This window comes from Podarcis vaucheri (assembly GCF_965113315.1).
Source record: "Podarcis vaucheri genome assembly, chromosome: 13".
In the NCBI taxonomy this organism is placed as follows: domain Eukaryota; kingdom Metazoa; phylum Chordata; class Lepidosauria; order Squamata; family Lacertidae; genus Podarcis; species Podarcis vaucheri.
The window spans coordinates 48,565,898-48,587,573 of NC_138751.1; the positions used below are offsets into that span (position 1 = coordinate 48,565,898).

At 44.2% G+C, this 21,676-nt stretch overlaps 1 protein-coding gene across 5 annotated transcripts in view; it reads left to right on the top strand.

Annotated features, from left to right (window-relative positions):
• The window catches only part of ANKRD17 (ankyrin repeat domain 17), a 109,547-nt gene that overhangs the window by 52,891 nt on the left and 34,980 nt on the right, over positions 1–21,676 (top strand). For all 5 annotated transcript variants that reach the window (XM_082194650.1, XM_082194648.1, XM_082194647.1 and 2 more), the window contains exons 5-13: positions 4,283–4,430; positions 8,932–9,165; positions 10,838–10,932; positions 12,939–13,176; positions 14,388–14,579; positions 15,158–15,267; positions 15,761–15,848; positions 16,457–16,584; positions 17,446–17,589. In XM_082194650.1, coding sequence (XP_082050776.1) covers positions 4,283–4,430; positions 8,932–9,165; positions 10,838–10,932; positions 12,939–13,176; positions 14,388–14,579; positions 15,158–15,267; positions 15,761–15,848; positions 16,457–16,584; positions 17,446–17,589 — 1,377 coding nt within the window. The remainder of the gene's footprint in view (positions 1–4,282; positions 4,431–8,931; positions 9,166–10,837; positions 10,933–12,938; positions 13,177–14,387; positions 14,580–15,157; positions 15,268–15,760; positions 15,849–16,456; positions 16,585–17,445; positions 17,590–21,676) is intronic.

Below are 21,676 nucleotides of genomic sequence, written 5' to 3' on the forward strand. Positions count from 1 at the left end.
ATAATTCAAAAGCATCAATTCTTCGGCGATCAGCCTTCTTTATGGTCCAGCTCTCACTTCCATACATCACTACTGAGAAAACCATAGCTTTAACTATACGGACCTTTGTTGGCAAGGTGATGTCTCTTGTTGCTATATACCCCCCTCCAATTATTGTTTTGAAGGCTGGAGCATTCCAATTTCTCTGCATATACTTATGAATAGGGATCTGCTAACAGGTCATCTGGACTTGGTGGGTATAGATTTTGTGCACACAGATGCTGGGATGTCATTGATTGGGGGACAGGACAGGAAAACTCGTGTGAATTGTGGAATCTTTAAGGAGTATATTGGCAGCGATTCTTTGCTGTTCCCAAGTGCGTACAAGATGGCAATAAAATAACTTCTGGCAAATACATGCAGAATTTCATTTCTGATTTTCCTTTCGAATCAAACAGCAAAACTCTTTCCTCACACCCTAAATTAGATGTCGGAGAGCCTCCGTAAAATAATAAAAGTTGCTTTGAGCACCAAATCCAGACTACTGTCTACCAGTTGACCACCCTGTGTTCTTCAGCTGCCTGTTACAGAATACATAATCCAAAAGGGTCACCTACATTTAGAATAGGCTAGATATTGGATTTGTGGGCTGGATGTTTGTTATATTACGATTTCTGGCTTTTTTTGATTAACTGTGTTCGTTTTGCTTTCATTTTGTAAACTGATTTGAGCTGATTTTAAGATTAAAGGGGGCTAAAATTTAAGTGAGATGAGAATTAAGTGAGATGCCCTCAGTTAATTTGAACATGAGGAAAGTGTCGATTTCCCTGCACCCCAGAATACAAACTCTTCCACCTTAATAATTAGTCTTTGCTTGATGTTTCAGACTTCAATAACATTTCAGCCACCTGCCCTGCAACCTTGCAATCGGTCCTTGAGCTCCAGGGACAAACTGGAGGCCACTGTGATTGCTTCCCACGAATCTGCAGTGTGGGAGGGAAGAGACCTTGTTTGTATCCTAGGGCTGCTTAGTGCCGGTATTGGCAAAGACATAACAACGTGCTCAAGGTTACTTGTGTGATAGCACACTACGTGGCAGATTGAAGGAATCATTTTCTCACAATTATCTGTATTTTTCAAAATTCTTTCCTTTACCCTCTGCCTCCATTTAGTTCCTTCTTCCATCCTAAGGAGGTAGACTTCATTTTTAACATTATCATTTCATTTTAATGTTGTTTTCTATTTTCTTTACAGTTACATTTTCAAATGGTTGTCATTCCTTTTTCAGTCCTTTTTGTAAAATTATTCTTTTTCTGATTAGTTCTGCCAGTTTCCAGTTAAGTTTCCTCCGCCTGCCCCAAAAATTCTCCAAAGAAAAGTTTTGTTGCTTAGCAGTTATAGCCCACACTCTTCACTACTTCATGCTGTCTGCTGTGAGCTGTCTGGCACCGGATGCCTTCATAAGGACTCAACAGTGATGGTTAATCTTCAGGTGAACGCTGACCTATTTATACTGATTGCAGCTCTATCTGCCACTTTGATGCCTTTGGCAGGAATTGGCAGTCCTAGTTGATCTTCGGCTGCCGGTGGCGTTATGGGCAGCTTCCCGTTTAGCACTATTAATAGCGGCAAAACACACTTACAAAGGACACGTTTTGGAGGTTTTTTTGAAACTGTGGTTTGGGAAAATAAAAATTGAGGGAGCCCAATGAAGGTTGGTAGACAGTGAAATGTTTTAAGGGTGTGTGTAATTGTATGTGTGCGGAATTTTGCCACCAAATTGTCAAGGCTGCTACAAAATATATGTGAACTCTGGGCTTGCCATCGCTGCAGCAAGGCATGTGGAAAGTATTTTACAGTGTGCACAGTGCTGAAGAGACCTACAGTGGTACCTTGGTTTACAACCGTAATCCGTTCTGGAGGTCCAGTTGTAAACCAAAACAGGTTGTAACCCAAGGTGTGCTTTCGCCAATGGGGCGTCCAAAAGAAAATTGGTTATAATCCAAAAAAAAGGACACGCACTTCCGGGTTTGACATGGTTGTAATCCAAAACGGCTGTAATCCAAAACAGTTGCAAACCAAGGTACCACTGTATATTGTCCTTAAATGCATATCTGCTTCCTAGTCAAATGCAAAGTCTGTATGAAAATGCTTTGTTTTGATGATGACCTGTATCAGAAATGGAGATTTCATGACCTTGATCAACCTTGATCAACTTCAGAGGCCTACCTTCACATCCCCAGTTTGCAGAGTAGACTGCAGATTCCTTTGGTTTAACAACTGCAGTCTCTTCATCCTAGAGTCTTTTCTAAGATTCTGATGGCTCCAATTGCTGTAGGTTGGTTCCTAATCTACTCTTTTTCTGTGAAGAAACTTCTAAAGGACATTGCTTTGACCATCTTTGCTTGAGTAGAGTCACTGTTTCCTATCTCTGTCTCTTCTTCACCTCTACCAGAATGATGATCTTGTGTCAAGACTTTCCATTTCACATGAAATGGAGTTTTGCACACACAGGCAAACATTACCCCTAGGACTCCTAGGATTCCAGGTTCAGTCACAGTCCATTGAACTCAATCACTTGAAGGATCAATATGACACTTGAACCCAGGAATTCCAGTAGAGAAACCCTCAAATGAGGTGATCACAACAGATGTCAACCAAGTGAATGGAGTGCTCACTGCAAAAGCGTTTGAGCTGTTAGATTCCCCTCCCCATAAAGGAGAAGAATATTAACATTCTGGAGCGTTCATAATGTTACCTTTCCCTTTAGCCAGTTCATCTTCTGTAACCCAAGGGAAGTTCATTAGTTTTTGCTGATATTGTCCAAGGTTGCTTCAGTCTTTCCTACGTTTTTCACTAATTTGGTCTGCTCCTTAACCTTTTCTTTCTTTCTTTGAAACAGTGGGGTGCTTTGCCAACTATGACTGGGGTTTGAGGTGAGAGGCCCCATTTCCTCTGGATACAGAAAATGGGGGGCTGTTTTCATTGCCCTGATCGACAAGCTTATCCGAGGACTTGGTGCCATTTGCCTTGATAAGAGCAGAATTTCACAGAAAAGTCCCAATAATTTCTGGGTTTTGTGAGCCTTTTTTTGCAGTTGAAAAATCCACTTCAGTGTTGTGGTCATAGCTGCAAAACGCAATAGAAGTATTTTGCCTTGTCAGAAAGCATTATCCTGAATAGGATTAGTTTTCATATTAGATATATAGCACAGAATATAGGTATAGTCGCTGCTTCTCTGCCCTTGCAACGCCCAGTCATATGTATGCATATAAGGGCAAGGTTTGCAAAGCTTATAGGGGATCAAATTTGAATTTTTGTGTGGCAAAAATAAAAAAAGGAACAAATTCAGTCATCGCTGAATTAGCCATAGAATGGGATGGGAAAGAAGTTGGAAATTGGAGAGGAAACCGTGGGATTGCTTGTCTAGATCTTTCTGGGGGTGGAGGCAACTATCACTGTACTTTAATAATGTTGTCATTCCTGCGATGCAAACACTACAGCAGCTGCTCCTTCTGCCCTGGGAAACAGTTTGTGTAATGTAATGTAGCCAAAACACTGCATAATTGAAGCACAAACATGCTAATATACCTTCTTGTTGTTTAGTCGTGTCCGACTCTTTGTGACCCCATGGACCAGAGCACTCCAGGCACTCCTGTCTTCCACTGCCTCCCGCAGTTTGGTCAAACTCATGCTGGTAGCTTCTAGAACACTGTCCAGCCATCTCGTCCTCTGTCGTCCCCTTCTCCTTGTGCCCTCCATCTTTCCCAACATCAGGGTCTTTTCCAGGGAGTCTTCTCTTCTCATGAGGTGACCAAAGTATTGGAGCCTCAGCTTCAGGATCTGTCCTTCCAGTGAGCACTCAGGGCTGATTTCCTTCAGAATGGAGAGGTTAGATCTTCTTGCAGTCCATGGGACTCTCAAGAGTCTCCTCCAGCACCATAATTCAGAAGCATCAATTCTTCGGCGATCAGCCATCTTTATGGTCCAGCTCTCACTTCCATACATCACTACTGGGAAAACCATAGCTTTTACTATACGGACCTTTGTCAGCAAGGTCTCTGCTTTTTAAGATGCTGTCTAGGTTTGTCATCGCTTTTCTCCCAAGAAGCAGGAGTCTTTTAATTTCATGACTGCTATCACCATCTGTAGTCATCATGGAACCCATATATACCTACTGTACATTTTATGTTTGAAGGTTCTTGCACAGATTATTTTACAAGACACAGTAAGCACCCAAGAATGGCACCTAACTGAACCAGTCCCTTCTACCTCACCATTTTTTTGTTCTCTCCGTCAACAGGTTCTCCTGGCAATGCATGCAAATGTTGAAGACAGAGGCATCAAAGGAGATGTAACACCTTTAATGGCTGCTGCTAATGGAGGACATGTCAAAATGGTCAAATTGCTGCTAGCTCATGGCGCTGACGTGAATGCACAGTCTTCAACAGGTAATGAACGTGTTACAATTAAATGTAAACGGAACGTGTCGCAACCTGGAAGCTGTACCGCATTTCTTAAATGAAGGAGTTCAGTATTTTGCTGGCTATTCAATATTATATCAGTTGGGGAAATTTCCTCAGTGCTAACTTATCTCCAATCTGAAGAATTTTGGCAGCGATTGGTTGGCACTAGAGTGCAGGCAACAGAGACGTTGCCACACTGGAGCAAGGAGGTGTTTAAAAAAGAAGTGAGTGCAGAGAAAGGGGAAGGGAATTTAATGCACTGTTCTCCCTCATCTGGGTCAAGAAGACATTATTTTTAAGTTTGGCAGAAAACAATGCAAAACAACTAGGTGAAGTTGGGATGTAAAGAGTGTACAAGGGATGCTATGCTAGCAGTTTCTCTGGAGAGCTGGCAACTTTGGTTCCGATGCTGGCAACTTTTCAATTTCAATTCATTGCCCTCCCCTTTTTTGTTGTTGCAAAAACTGCACACACACAAAACAGACATTGTATGATCACATCAGGGTACACACTGGCCCCGTTTGCACTAGCTTAATCTGTGGCTCAATGTGAATGAGCAACAAGCTAGGGTAAGGTTACCAGATTTTTTTCAAAGAATCCGGGGACCCTTTTGGGGGGGGAAAAGAGGGAAAAAAATGTATTTTTAAAAAGGGGTTTAAAAAAATAAACAAATAAAGAAGTAATATCTTCTCTTCTGTGGTCTTCCCTGTCACGCGACCTTCCTCTCTTGGAGCGCTAGCTGCCATGGAGTAGTCTCAGGTCAGGCCTGGGCTCGGCCATGTGTCCTTGCCTTCCTGGTGCTCTCCTAACCTTCCTCCTCAGCTGTGCAGCAAGGTTGGGGCTCCCTCTTTTTTCTCCTTCCTCTTCCTCTCTCTCCCTTCTCCTTCTCCTCTCCTCCTCTATGCCTCGGCTCTGGGGTTTTCCTGGCCTGGGAGCGCTGCTGGGCAGTCAGCCGCGCTCAATTTGCGTCGCGGGGTGTGTGTGTGACAGTGGTTCCCCTAGCTCAGGGGTCTGCAACCTTTAAGACAAAAAGAGCCACTTGGACCCGTTTCCGAAGGGAAAAACAACAACTGGGAGCCGCAAAACCATTGCGACATTTAAAACAAATATATCTCTGGAGCCGCGATCTGACAGCGGGCGGGAAGGTGACGTCGGGACGGTGCGTGACTAACGCACGCACCGCCCCCATGCGACGTCACAGCCAGTACAGCGCCCGCCACAGTGGGGAGTCTCAGGACGCGCAATGCGCCTCCTCCCCTCGCTAGTATCTGCCCCGGAGCCGCAGCAAAGGTGTAAAAGAGCCACATGCGGCTCCGGAGCCGCGGGTTGCAGACCCCTGCCCTAGTTGATGCGCTAGATGTCCCCAGTTCCCCCTTGGCAGTGGCAGCGGAAGCTCTGGCTGGCTCTGGCCGGCTTCAGGAGCTGCTCGCTGCTGTGGTGCCCACCATTTTGCCTCGCCAGAAGTCTCCATATGATGTGTCTTGTGCCATTGAAGTAATCATGCAACATTCATTCCCTTCTAATAAATCTACAACACTTAAAATATAAATCCAGGGACATTAAATGAAATCCGGGGACATTTCAGGGATGGATTTTGTCCGGGGACAGATTTGTAAATCTGGGGACTGTCCCCAGGAAACGGGGATGTCTGTTTTGAATAAACATCCACAAAGTTAATAGTTGAATATATGATAGATAAGGCAACAATATGTACAATTTTATAATATGCAGAGGATAATCTGTGCAAAGAAATCAGGGAGGGGAGCTGAGGGAAGTCCTTGTGGGGGGAGAGGGAGGGAGGAAAAAGGGGGGAAATATTGTAATTGATTACTTTTTTTTTCGCTCTATAAGACGCACCAGACCATAAGATGCACCTAGTTTTTGGAGGAGGAAAACAGGGAAAAAAATATTCTGAATCTCAGAAGCCAGAACAACAAGAGGGATCACTGTGCAGCGAAAGCAGCAATCCCTCTAGCTGTTCTGGCTTCTGGGATAGCTGCGCAGCCTGCATTCGCTCCATAAGACGCACACACATTTCCCCTTACTTTTTAGGAGGGAAAAAGTGAGTCTTATAGAGCAAAAAATACGGTATTTGGATTGATAATTTGTTCTGTTGAAATTGTTTGATAAAAATATATATTTTTTAAAATAAGGAAACGGGGACGTCTGGTAACCATAAGCTAGGGGCTACTGCTCAAAAGTTCCTGAGTTGCTCATTGCCCATTCCTGCTGCCATGCCAGGGAGGAAACAAACCAATCTGTGGGAAATGAGCAGCCAAGCCTTTCAGATGCATATTCTTGCTAGTTAGCGTGAGGAGGGGCTGTATTTCTGATAGACAGATACTCAGGCCACGGAAACACAATTGTTCGGGAGGGCTCAGTGTCGTGTCATTTCCCCTCCTCTCCTGGAGAAGGAGGAGCAGAGAGTACTTTCTGTTCTTCTTTCTTCATCTGACCAGTGATGGATGCAGACATGCCTCTGCTTGCTCCAGCTCCAGGCACATGCCTGAAGCTGATTATACTGTAGACATAAGTATGTTGCCTGCATAGCTTTCACTGCTACTGCTGCTGTGAACCGCTGCATGAATACAAAGTAAGTAAATCTTATTTTAAAATTTACTTTACCCGTCGTAGTCTGATTCTTCGTTAAGCGGGGAAGAAGGGGGAAGCCAGCTTTCTTCGTTAGGTGAACTCGCTGGAAAGGAGGCTTTGCAGCCCAATTCCTGTGCTTCTAATTTTGCTGCCAAGGATGGGATTTCGAAACGCTGTTTAACCCACACATGTGGGGGCATGGAGGGATAAATTTCAATGAATTTCCTCTCCTACCCATTAAAACTCATCCCACACAGTCATGGCTTTACGTCATTTGCAGACTAACCTTGAAAAGAAGCCAAAAACAAACTTTGAGCAAACCAGCTCAAACGGCTTCATATAGTTTACATACAGTGAGTTAACAGTGACCTCCAGATTCACATTCTTTATCTGAAAATTTACAGTGCTTCACATTATTTTTCTTAATAAGTGATGTGTGCATTCACTTCATTTCACACCAGTTAGTTTCCTTCCTGCTGTCTTTCTGTCATATGAGAAATAGTGAAATGTCTCTAGTTATCTTTTTTTTCTAGCTTAACTTACAATTGAAACCACTTATTGCACTATTTGTTGTTACCCTTTGTTTCAACCAGTTGCGTTTCATGTTACGGTTCCCTTTAGTCTGTTTTTCTCAAGCTTTCTTGAGAGGGTGTCTTGTGGGACTAGGTTAAAGGCCTTCAACTTGCTTTCTTTTTCAAAGAAGGAAACTTGGTTGCATTGGTACAACTTACTCCATATTTTCCCAAAGATAGAAGCCATATTTTCCTTCTGTGTAGCCTTCTCCAGTTATCTGGAAGGTACTTTCTAATTCTTCTTAGTCCTCTATGAGTTTTCATTTCTGATAACTAGTTCTTTTTCCAGCAAACACTTCCAACAATTTTGGGTTGAATAAAAAAACTGGGACTGAGGCAAGATGTGCTTGGCAAGATTTGGGACACTTTACCACCAGGCACGCCCAAACTCGGCCCTCCAGATGTTTTGGGACTACAACTCCCATCATCCCTAGCTAACAGGGCCAGTGGTCAGGGCCGAGTTTGGGGATGCCTGCTACTACTTTACTCTTAAGAGAAATGACCATGAAAACAAGCGTCGGTTTATTATCATTACTGGGACACATTTACTACTCACTTCTCTGAGAGCTCAGGGTGGCTTAAAACAGAATTATCAATAATAAAATCCTTATAATACAGTAACAATAAAACTTCATCTCATTTATACATCAGTCAGACCTTCACAATAATATAGTGTCCAACTCCTGCTTGAAAACAACAATTTTGCAGTATCTTACAAAAGGCTGTGCCACTATCAAGAAGATTTTGGGCTGCCAGCGTGGGATCTGAACCTGACTATTCTCAATTCATGTTGAGAATGACAGAAATTCAGGATTGTCCCTGTGGCAAGGGCTTCATTGCTTATAATTAGTACCCTGAAACTCACAGGAGAGCCAGTGCTGCCACCGATGAATTAGTGATCTATTGTTGCTTTTTTCAATCCAGAATTCTTGGGTCACGTAGAAGTTACCTCCGGATAACACACTTGTTGTATGGCGGTGTTTTTTGCAAAAAGCCCAATCAAACACTCAGCTTTTATATTGCAGTTTAAAGGGTTCAAAGTGCTTCACGTACCTCCTCTCTCTTGGCGGCAGTCTTATTATTATTTCCTTATCTCAGATGAGGTCTGAGGGAGAGTGGACTTTCTCTGGACCGCTAATGAGCGGAAAGATTGGAATTTAGGATTTCCAATCTCATAGCTCAGCTTCTTGGCTGCAAGACCACCTGTTTTCTCACGAAAGCTGCATGGAGTATAGGTGCAGGTGGCTAGCTCTAATACGAATTTGGGGGATAAGAGAGGATTATCCAAACTGACTTCAGTGTATTTTCTTTTCTGAAATTAGGGAACACAGCACTCACGTATGCCTGTGCTGGAGGCTATGTAGATGTGGTCAAGGCCCTGCTGGAGTCGGGTGCTAGTATTGAGGACCATAACGAAAATGGCCACACTCCTCTCATGGAAGCCGGGAGCGCTGGGCATGTGGAAGTTGCCAGAGTTCTGCTGGAAAACGGAGCTGGAATCAATACGCATTCCAATGAATTTAAGGAAAGTGCACTAACACTGGCTTGCTATAAAGGTACAGTATCTCAACTAAAGCCTTTCATTGATAAAAACTGACATCACTCTTCTGCAGGGCTTGCAAAGCCCCTCAGTCAACTTACGTTGTTAGGATTGAATTTGGAGATCTTAATTCTCATTTGCTTCTGCACTTTTGGTTCAAACTAATAAAGAGAGAGAGAATGTAAATGGTTTTAATTTCTGACCTAAACCATCGGAATCCAGCCCTACCTTTGTTCAATGTTCAGCAGTTTTCATTACTCCCCAGCCCCCCTCCAAAAAACACACACCTACTTAAATTACACATGTTCAGTACCGGAACATGCTGCAAAATAACAGGGGCTGTTGTATTGAACATTGTGTAGTGTTCAGTAGTCATGCTATACTTTTGTTCTTTTCTGCTAAGGAGAGAGGTGCAGGTCTTTCCAGAGCTGAAAACAGGTTGAAGCAGTGGAGGACTTCGAAAGCAGATTATTAACATTAAAATTATTAATATTTCAATTTTAAGCTGTGAAATATAGTGCCCCATGGAAAGAAAACCGCTAAAGATTTGAGGCTATAAAAAAAAAACCAATTTTCTGCAAGATTCACAAAGGAAGAAACTTTGAAGCTTTGTGTTCCTTTGTCATTTTCTTAGTTTTTTTCAATGAAGTCATCCTGTTAGTGCAAGGACTTACACCTGCGCAATGGAGTGCCCTCTCATCTCCCTGCACACAGCCTAATCCAGGCATAGGCAAACTGCGGCCCTCCAGATGTTTGGGACTACAATTCCCATCATCCCTGACCACTGGTCCTGTTAGCTAGGGATGATGGGGATTGTAGTCCCAAACATCTGGAGGGCCGGAGTTTGCCTATGCCTGGCCTAATCTGTTCCGGTGGATCGCCCAACCCTTCAGGGCAGATTTTCTTTAGGAGAGGAAGAAGAGTCCTGTTGCAGAAGCCCTAGCACTGATAGGACGACATTGTTGGATACAATCTTTTTCACTTTTCCAGGTTTTGTTCCTGCTTTCACTTTTGAGATTTGAAAGCTATTTTTATTGCAGCATTTCAGTGAGTGTCAATATGGACAAAGCCACTGTTTTGGGTATTGTTCATCCACCTTTCCTTGATTTTAGTAGTTTCAAGAGCAAATAGAAATTAACATTTTAGAAAGAGAGATTTTGTTTGGATTTGTATTCTGCTGTTTCCCCATGGCTTATAGCAGGGGCGGCCAACTCCCAAGAGACTGCGATCTACTTTCAGAATTAAAATCTGGCAGTTATCTGCCCCTTTTTTTTAGGGGTCTGTTTTGGGGGTGGGAGGAAGGCAATGGAGTTTGGGGTTAAGTCACTCACAAAAACATCACTATGGATTACAATAGCCACACGGAGGGATCTCCGTCTTCCCTTCCTGAGTTCTAATAACAATGGAGGGCAGGACAAGAGTCAGATTTAACAGTGCACAGGAAAAGGAGTCAGAGATCGACCGTGATCTACCAAAACATCGCAGGGTTCTACTAACACATTGCGATCGACCTTTTGGACACCCCTGGCTTATAGCAATATGAACACTTTCTCTCCCCCACCCCCACAGAAAAAGAAAAGTGTTGCACCGCTAAAGAGAAAATAATATCTTTCCGAAATCATCATTGGATACCAATAAATCTTTGCTGTGTTTTGTTTTATTAAAATGTGTGTTTGTCTGTGTTTCAGGTCATTTAGAAATGGTGAGATTTCTGCTGGAAGCAGGTGCAGACCAGGAGCATAAAACAGATGAAATGCACACTGCATTAATGGAGGCATGCATGGTAAGAAGTACAGTAGAAATCAGCCTGCTTTTGTGCCTCGATTTTTGATATAAAGCTGCTTCTCCCGAAATTGATAGGAGGGGAAGACTTGACCTCACGCTGTTCACCAGACAGACAAACGTGTATTTTTTTTGATGACATACAACCTATGTTGATCTTGTCTGAAGGCAGAAATTTTGCTAGTGAGGCATTCCTCTTCCACAGCACGAGTCATTTGTGGGACTCAAACTCTTACTGGCTGGGTAGAGATGTGCTGCCTAGGTTCTGTTCCCAAGTAATTTTTGCACTTGTTAGACAAGGCAATATTACAATACATGTACATCAGATCATGACTTGGGATGCGTAACACATAACACGTGAAAAAACAATCCCCAGAAAGAACTATGAATATGAAATATAACTACAGCGGGGAGTCTAATCTTAAAATTCATGAGCTAAATTCTCACTGTGCGTGAAACTCAAAACTTAGCAGGAGACCAGTCAGTTTTGCTTTAAAATAATAAGAAATAAATAAATGTTGATATGTATACTATTGGCTGCCACCCCTGCTCGTTCCACTTACCAGCCCCACCAAACCCTCCACCCTTTTGCCACTTCCTTCCCCTCAACCTGACCAACTCCCTTCCCTTTATACTTTCCCCCCTTCGCCCCTATCCCTTCACAGCTCAGAGAAACCTCCAACCTGTTTTAAAGGAGGGTGGGAAGCGTTTCAGAGAACGGTTTGGCAAACCGCTCTCTGAAGCTCCTCCCACAGTCTTTTAAAGACTGGTCCAGCAAAGTTTAACAAGGTGGGGTGGGGGTCATTTTAGAAAGCAATTACGCAAACTGCTCTCTGAAGCTCCTCCCCCCTCCTTTATGCTTTTAAAATTGCTTGCTTTTTTGTTTAACTGCTTTTGTGATTCGCCTCCCCCTTTAAGAAGAGCTGCAGGAATTGAAAGATGCATTGGCTGGCTTCACAGTTTTTCCAATATTGTGATTTTTGCATAGTGTGCATGCAGACACCCCCCCCCCCGGATTTGCAATATATTACCAGGTCAAAAATGATGAAAGCGATATCATAATATGGGCTTCTAACCGGTTCTTGACAAAATAATAATAATAATAATAATAATAATAATAATAATAATAATAATATTTTATTTATATCCCGCCCTCCCCAGCCAAAGCCGGGCTCAGAGCGGCTAACAGCAAAAAAAGTAACACAGCATTCTAAAATCAATTCATTCTAAAATCAATTCAAAATCAAATCAATGGCAACCATTGGGCTAGAGTTCTGTGAGGATTACCAAAGGCTGTGCCTTGGCCAAAGGCCTGGTGGAACAGCTCTGTCTTGCGGGCCCTGCAGAAAGATGTCAAGTCCTGCAGGGCCCTTGTCTCTTGTGACAGTGTTCCATCAGATCGGGGCCACGGCCGAAAAGGCCCTGGCTCTGGTTGAGGCCAGCCTAACCTCCCTGTGGCCCAGGACCTCCAAGATGTTTTTGTTTGAAGACCGTAAGGTCCTCCGTGGGACATACAAGGAGAGGCGGTCCCGTAGGTACGAGGGTCTTAGGCCGCATAGGGCTTTAAAGGTCAAAACCAGCACCTTAAACCTGATCCTGTACTCCACTGGGAGCCAGTGCAGCTGGTATAGCACCGGGTGAATGTGATCCCACAGCGAGGACCCTGTAAGGAGTCTCGCCGCTGTATTCTGTACCCGCTGGAGTTTCTGGGTCAGTCTCGAGGGCTCTACTGCCCAGGCTTGCACCCCAGAGAGGTCACTTTCCTGCAGCTAACACGGCCATTTGACTTCACTCCCGGAGGTGCACTCTATTGTCTCTTGAGACAGATGGATGCCAGCAACAGTTTTCGAAAACCTGAACATGCTGCTGTCTGCCAACTGTGCTCTGCAAAGCTTTGTATAACTGCCTCACTTAGTGGTGTGAAGTAAGTTAGTGTGAGTGAAGGAGTTCTTCATCCAGAGCTCGCGTAGTTAACCTTTTATTTATTTGTCTGTTTTTGCTTTCTAGGATGGGCATGTGGAAGTTGCAAGGCTGCTCCTTGATAGTGGTGCCCAAGTGAACATGCCTGCTGATTCCTTCGAGTCTCCATTAACTCTGGCAGCCTGTGGTGGACATGTAGAGCTGGCTGCCTTATTAATAGAGCGAGGGGCTAACCTGGAAGAGGTGAACGATGAAGGCTACACGCCACTGATGGAAGCAGCCCGAGAGGGTCACGAGGAGATGGTGGCATTACTCCTAGGTCAAGGTAACTGTAACAGTACACAGTGGTACCTCTGGTTGCGAACGGGATCCGTTCCAGAGGCCCATTCACAACCTGAAAAGAATGCAACCCGCGTCTGCGCATGTGCGGGTCGTGATTCACAGCTTATGCGTGTGACATCATTTTGCGCGTCTGCACATGCGCGAGCGGTGAAACCCGGAAGTAACCCTTTCTGGTACTTCTGGGTCGCTGCGGGACGCAACCTGAAAAAATGTACAGTGGTATCTCAGGTTACATACGCTTCAGGTTACATACGTTTCAGGTTACACACTCCGCTAACCCAGAAATAGTGCTTCAGGTTAAGAACTTTGCTTCGGGATAAGAACAGAAATCGTGATCCGGCGACACGGTGGCAGCAGCAGGCCCCATTAGCTAAAGTGGTGCTTCAGGTTAAGAACAGTTTCAGGTTAAGAACAGACCTCCGGAATGAATTAAATACTTAACCTGAGGTACCACTGTATCATGAAGCAAATGTAACATGAGGTATGACTGTAACAAGTACGCTAATAGCGGCACTGAAAACTTCTGAATGTCCTGAATTGTATATTTTAGGAAGCAACTTTTCAAGACCATTCTGCCCATTTTTCCTATTTAACTTGTACTGCACATTCTATAAAAGCTCCTTTTCAAAATGTAACATGTTGACTCCAGGGAATGCCAACCTTCCTATGAGTTCTGTTAATACCTTACATGTCAATCACAGCAGAAAATACATTCCTTAGAAGGTCACCTTAGTAAGTCTGTATTCTCTTAATAAGTGCATTTGGCAGACTCATATACTGGAGTACACTGGTACCTTGGGTTACAAACACCTCACGTTACAAACACTTCAGGTTACAGACTCTGCTCACCTGGAAGTAGTACCTCAGGTTAAGAACTTTACCTCAGAATGAGAACAGAAATCGCGCAGTGGGAGGCCCCATTAACTAAAGCGGTACCTCAGGTTAAGAACGGTTTCAGGTTAAGAACGGACCTCCGGAACGAATTAAGTACATAGCCAGAGGTACCACTGTAATCGTAAAGAAGGGGCCATCATGAGATCTTGAAAAACTACCAGTCAATAACCTGAGGAAGATTTATCTTAATTGATTTAGTAATTCATCTTGCAAAAGACTTGATATCCGTGTACAAATATTGTCTCTCTTTCTGTGCTGTTTTCTAAGCTTAATTTCCATTGGTATGTTTCTTTCTGGAAGGAGCCAACATCAATGCCCAGACAGAAGAGACCCAAGAAACTGCCTTAACTTTAGCGTGCTGTGGAGGCTTTCTGGAAGTGGCTGATTTTCTTATCAAAGCGGGAGCTGATATAGAGCTTGGCTGCTCAACGCCTTTGATGGAAGCTGCTCAGGAGGGTCACTTGGAGCTAGTTAAATACTTATTAGCTGCAGGTATGGAATTGTTCCCTTTGCACACATTTCTTCATGTTTATAATTGAAAACTTATTCTTAAAGCAGTACTGTCACGGGGCTGCTGTGTGTGTTTTAGTAGTCAATGCAAATATATGTAAAGCGGTTGCTTTGGAACATAGTATCCAAGCACCCTAATACAGTGGTGCCCCGCAAGACGAATGCCTCGCAAGACGGAAAACTCGCTAGACGAAAGAGTTTTCCATTTTGGAGGTGCTTCGCAAAACGAATCTCCTATGGGCTTGCTTCGCAAGACGACAATGTCTTGCGAGTTCCTGCGGGTTTTTTCCCCTCCCCCCCTTTTTCTAAGCCGCTAAGCCACTTATCAGCTGATCCGATAAGATGATAAGCAGCTAAAAGCCGCTAATAGCGCTAATCCGCTAATCCGTCAATGGGCTTGCTTCGCAAGACGAAAAAACCGCTAGACGAAGAGAATCACAGAACGGATTCTTTTCGTCTTGCGAGGCACCACTGTACTTGGCTATTTTGAAATGTGATGAAATGTCTTGCTGGAGGGTGAGGCACTTGCATATTTTCTAAGCTTATTGTACTTGTTTCAGGAGCCAACGTGCATGCAACAACAGCAACAGGAGACACAGCGCTGACATACGCCTGTGAGAATGGCCATACCGATGTAGCAGATGTGTTGCTTCAAGCAGACGCTGATCTGGTAAGCTGCCAGTAGAAGCTTTGAGCTTTTCTTAAAATTGTGTAAGGACCCTATTGGACTTGGTTATATTGGTCCATCCCAACCCTCACTTCTCCCAAGTATTGGCAAATAACAAAGTATAATTAAACGGATTAGAGGAAAGTTGCTCTGGAAGGGTGGGGAGAGGACTGAATAAAGATTGCCATCTATTTCCTTCTAGTTCCTTCCTTCGGCGGGGAGCCTCCACTGGTTCCCAGTTGCTTCCATGAATAGAAGGAGGCCTTCCATTTGTGAAGGGGCAAATCTGGATCTAACCCAGCAAATTTAGTTTTGAAAGTGTAGAAAGTTTCCATTGCAGTTAACGGATTATTAAACACTGCACTTTCAAATTTGTGCATAACTATTAGGTAAAACAACTCTGAAAAATAGAGGTTGCATGACAAACATTTAAAAAAACAACAACAACTAGGAATTTCTGATTTCCAAGTTGGATTCTATTTCTCCTTTCCCCCAGGAACATGAATCTGAAGGGGGAAGAACTCCTTTAATGAAAGCTGCAAGAGCCGGTCATGTCTGTACTGTCCAGTTCTTAATTAGCAAGGGTAAGTTTGAATAATGTTTCACCTTTTTAAGGATTTTCAGGTGTTTGTTTAATAGCCCAGCAGTTCACAGAATCACAATTGAGCAAAGTATAATTTCATAGATTTGAGTCTTCCAGAAATTAAGGGTGAAATTAATTTCTTTCACTTGCCTGTGATTCAGTTGAGGAAGAAAAATTGTCGTATATGCTCATGCTTTTTCTTCTATGTCAGACTTGCGTCTCCTTCAGTTACTTACATGACCCAGTGTGGCCTTGAATAATTCCACTTAGCCTTGAAGCTTAGTGGGTAGATAGATCACTATTCATAGGGTGGTTGTGAGAATAAAATGGAATAAGCTTCTTGGTTATGTGATTTGGGTGCAAATGTGATGAGCATATTGCAACACAGTGTGCAATTCCAAAGAAATGTACAACTTTTAATCAGCCTTGATAGTAAATAGTCATGGTATAGGAGCCGCCACAGACGGATATGTTTTTTTCAGGGATAGGGATGGGATTGGAATCCAGCCCCTTATAGGAGGAGATCAGTGGGAAGGGTCTAAGCTTAGAAGTAAAGGTGTGATTTAGAATACAAATTACTCTTCATCTTCTTTCTATGCTTTATGCCAGGAGCAAATGTGAATAGGACCACAGCTAACAATGACCATACAGTATTGTCTCTTGCCTGTGCTGGAGGCCACCTGTCGGTTGTGGAGTTGCTGTTAGCTCATGGAGCTGATCCTACGCACAGACTGAAGGTATGCAATGTTTTACTTTCCATATATTGTAGTGTGTGTGTTTGTGTTTTAGGGCAATAAACCAGTGTAACAGTGTGTGGTGCTGTGGTCTAAACCCCAGAGCCTAGGACTTGCTGATCTGAACATCGGCGGTTCGAATCCCCGCAACAGGGTGAGCTTCCGTTGCTCGGTCCCTGCTCCTGCCAACCTAGCAGTTCAAAAGCATGTCAAAGTGCAAGTAGATAAATAGGTACCGCTCCAGCGGGGAGGTAAACGGTGTTTCCTTGCACTGCTCTGGTTCGCCAGAAGTGGCTTAGTCCTGCTGGCCACATGACCTGGAAGCTGTATGCCGGCTCCCTCGGCCAGTAAAGTGAGATGAGCGCCGCAACCCTAGAGTCGGCCACGACTGGACCTAATGGTCAGGGGTCCCTTTACCTTTAACAGTGGGGAATATAGCAGTTTGGGTATTTTTCATCCACAAATGGGTTTTGCATCAAGTTCCCCTCTAACTTTTTTTTATGGGGGGGGGGAAATCTGTAAGAAACTCTTACATGAAAAAAGGCCGTTATGCTATTTTTATATTCATCTCTGAATGTAACTTCCTAGTAAACTTTCTGTCCACTATACCATTTACAGGCAGCCTGGGAATCTTGCTTAAAGAAGCCAAAAACTGATTAAAGCGTGGGCAGGAGCCAAAATAAATTCATTAAATACTAGTTAAATTTACTCTTTTAAACATTAAGAGAAATTAAAAACAATTTAAATGTTTTGTAAAATGGTAGATATCATGTAACATACTGTTTTTTTGGGTTTTTTTAGAATTCAAAACCAAAATACATCTTTCAGTGTGGCTCCTTATTTTAACCCATGATTTCTTTCCAGGATGGTTCAACCATGCTAATAGAAGCCGCTAAGGGTGGTCATACCAGTGTGGTTTGTTACCTGTTGGACTACCCTAACAATCTGCTTTCTGCTCCTCCGCCCGAGTCCACCCAGCTGACTCCTCCATCTCACGATTTAAATAGGGTAAGATTTAAAGCGGCAGCATGCTTGCCCCTTTTTAAAATGTTTTAGAGTCAATTTCTTAATGATGAATTTATTGCCTCTCTTCTGAAAAGTAGGTGTTGTAGTCATCAGATACTGTAGAAGTCCCGGTAATCTTCAGTGAGAAACTGCTAAAATTCAAAGGAAATACTGCCGTCTTTTGTTAGATGTAGTTTAATCCTTGCCTTCCAGATTTGCAAGAAACCTATTACAGAGGACTCTTTGCTTGGAAAGAATATTTTGCTTATCACTTGGTTGGGCTTACTTGTGCTTCTAGTGGACCAAGGCAGGAGCATCTTTTACAGGGAATAGGCTGGCCCCTCTTCAGCTTTTGCTCCTTCAACAAAACAGTCACATTCTCCTTTGGCTCCTCTTAATCCTTCACCTTGGCTTGGCAATTTACTTCGTCTGTGATTCAGTCTTTTTACGGTTCTTTTTCTGTATTTTCTAAAAAAAGATTAGAATCCTTCCTTTCCCTCCTTTCCACGGACTGGCTTCTGGGACAAGCAGCCCGTCTACATTTTTTTTTCATGTTTGGGCAAAGCAGTGAATGATCTCCCCATCCCAGGGAGCATTGGATCGTCCTTCATAGGGTGGGGGCAGTATACTGTGACCTACCTCCCCACAGGCTTTAATTTTCAGCCCTTACGGAGGCAGCTTCAGCTGGGGTGGATTCCTGGAGACATGTCCAGGCAGCACTAGTCAAGATATGGGCCATTCCCTGCCCAGACTCCCAAGCCACAAAAGCATCCCACCAACGCTCCCAAGAAGGCCAGATTAGGCCTTTTGGGGCCCATGGCTTCCCCATAGCAGTTGCGTGTAGCATTCCTTTCACTACTGGAGCTCATATCCTCCCTTATATGGAGAGATGGCAGCCTTTGGCCCCACAGAAAGCCCCAATGGATGATAATGGAGCCTAGCAGCTCAGAAAGGCCTCATGCAAAACATGCAGCAGGTTACAGACAGCAAGACAGAATGAAGGAATACAGGCCAAAACAACAACAATCCTGGAACAAAACATGTTTTTCTCCGAAGGGACAGCAGGGGACAGGTTCAGCACCTCCAACCTTCACCAAGAACCCTCAAAACCACCAAAGGCTCCATCAGCGATAAAGTGTGTGTGTGTGTGTGTGTGTGTGTGTGTGTGTGTGTGTGGCTTTCAAGCATTCATACATAGTTGGCACCACTCAACGATGGATCAGTGGCTTCTGCATATCATCTACGGTTGCTGCAAAGAATTCAGTTATCCCATCACTCACTTTGCCTCACCCTCCAAATGCCAGATTGGGGTGTGTGTGTGTACAGCATCTCATCAACATGGCAGCAATAGATCCAGTACCCTCAGAAGAACACTCATCAGGTGTCTACTCAGACTTCTTTGTAGTTCCCAAGAAAGACCACAAAGCTGGGTGGTCAACTGCTGGGTGATCGGAATTTTCTGGATGGAATCCCTAGCCTCCATCAAGCAGTCTCTTCATCTCAACAACTTCATGACAACCATAGACTTACAGGATGCATACCTGAATATCCTATTAATCCCAAGTACCACAAGTATCTCCAGTTCTTCATAGACCTGCACCATTACCAATTCATAGCCCTTCTGTTTGGATTGGCCTCATTTTCAAGAGTCTTCATGAAGATAATGGTTGCCCTGGTAGCTCACCTCCACCAACAGGGCAACCACAACTACCAGTACTTCGACAACCTCCTCATCCATTCTCCAACCATGAGCCAGGTAGCCCGCCATCTTCAGGGCATTTTGAGGATCCCCCAGACTCACAGATTCATCATCAGCCAGGAAGAGCCATTTCCTCCATATGTAGTTCCTTATACATCTTTGTGCACTGATAAATGCCACCTGTCTCCTGAAAGGATCATCAAGATCAAGGCAGCAGCCATGTTCCTTATATCTTCCAAAAGGGTGGGCACCACGTTATTGGTTTGTATCCTGGGCCTATGCATGTCAGCCTCACAAGTCTCCCAGTGGACCAAACTTCAAGTGAGACACTCCAGTGGTTCTTTCTACCACAGCAGTGGTTGATCATTCACATGATCTCAGTCACTGCCTAAGAGAGACCATGTGCTGTTGGAGCAGGGATTGCAACCTCTGAAAAGGAACCCAATTCAGAGATTCCCCAAAGACAACCATAACATCAGACACTGCCAGCCTGCAGGGCTCTGGAGCACATTGTGAGAGGCAACTGGTCTAGGTGGACTGGACACCTGTTGAGTCACAGCACAGCATCAACTGACTTGAACTTTAGCATGGCTGGCCACTTAGCACAGCTGGCCACTTAGCACTTCTTCCACAGCATGCCTCTGTCTCACATCTTAATCAGAACGGACAACACAAGTGTTTGCTCCTATGTCAACGGGGAAGGCTGGACCAAAGCAGCGGATTGGTAACAGGAAACAACATTATACCTGCTCTGGGTTTGAGAACTCCCTTCTCAGCGGAACACATGTCCTGGATGTCCAGCACGCAAGCTGACTGGTTGAACCGCACCAGACTGAACCCAGGGAAATGGACACTACACAATGCATTGTTTCGACAGTTTCAGTAAGTCCTTGGTCCATTAGATATAGACCTCTTAGCCTCCAAGGTGAACCACCAGCTCCCTTACCACTACTCAAGGTTCAAGGATCCAGGAGTGGAAGTCTGGGTCTTGGGATCTCTACTATGCCTTCCTGCCATTAATGATTCTGCCCAGAGTTCTTTGCAAACTACGGGGGGGGGGAGGCACAGCTAATCCTGGTGGCTCCCTATTGGGATCATGACCCTGGCAGTGAACACCCCCCCCCCAACGGATACTTCTAACCAGACCAGACTTCATTTCACAGGGACCAGTACTGTATCTGGACTCAGCCTAGCAATACCTAACTGCCTGGCATTTGAATGGCAATGTCTGAAGAACTAGGAGCTCTTACTGATTTCCACAATTGTTCACTCCCGACACCCCTTCACCCACATCTACCAGATGATGTGGAGGGCCTTTCTTAAATGGCCCAGGCCCAGGCAAGTTTTGATGGAAACCACCTCCATCCCTGACTTATTGGTGTTCCTACAGGAAGGCCTTCAACAAGGGCTCAAAACTTATACGCCTAAACAACAAGTGGTGGCCATTTCTTCTGTAATATTAGTAATAATAATTTTGCTATTTATATACCACCTATCTGACTGGTTGCCCCAGCCACTCTGGGCTGCTCCCAACAAAATATTAAAAACATTCTGTTCTGGCATGGTCATATATGCCCGCTCTGACCACTCACTAGTAAAACACTTGCTCCATGGCCCTCCAGTTATTCACTGTTTTCCTTCCTGGGATCTTCACAAGGTGCTGTCAGCTCTCCAGTGACCAGCTTTTGAGCCACTGAAACAAGTACCATTAAAGATCCTTTCTTTTCATGTCCTGTTCCTGGTTCCATCATCACAGCCCACAGAGTCTTCAAGATCAATTCCCCTTCGGTAGCAAGGCATCTCAGTGTCTTCCATAGTGACAGAGTGATTCTCCAGTTGGGTACCACCTTCCTTCCCAAGGGGCTGTTTCATTTTCCGTAAGAAGTCATCTTGCCCACTTTCTGCCCAAATCCATCACACAACTTGGAGAAGGCTTGGCGTTCCCTCGATGTTTGCCCAACACTGAAGGTATATATTGCCCATACAAAGGACATACAACAAACTTCCTCCCTCTTTGTCTCATTTCACCGCTTCTTCCTGGAGCAGAGGGTGACACCAACTATGCTTCCCAGATGGATAAAAGCGTCCATTTCACTGTCCTACAAAGCACAGCAACTACCTGTTCCCAAACACCTGACCGCCCATTCCATGAGAGCAGTGGCAACTTCTGCTGCTTTTTCTACAAATGCCTCCTTGTTAGAAATATGCCGAGCAGTGACCTGAGCGTCCCCAAGCACGTTCACCAGGCACTTTTTAGTTGGATGCCTTTGCTTCCTCTGAAGTGGCATTTGTTGAGGGTCTTACAGCAGGCTCTCCCACCGTAATAACTTGTTGCAATTGAAACCCACCCTAACTGGGTGATCTTTTGTACGTCCCAACCCAGTGATGCTA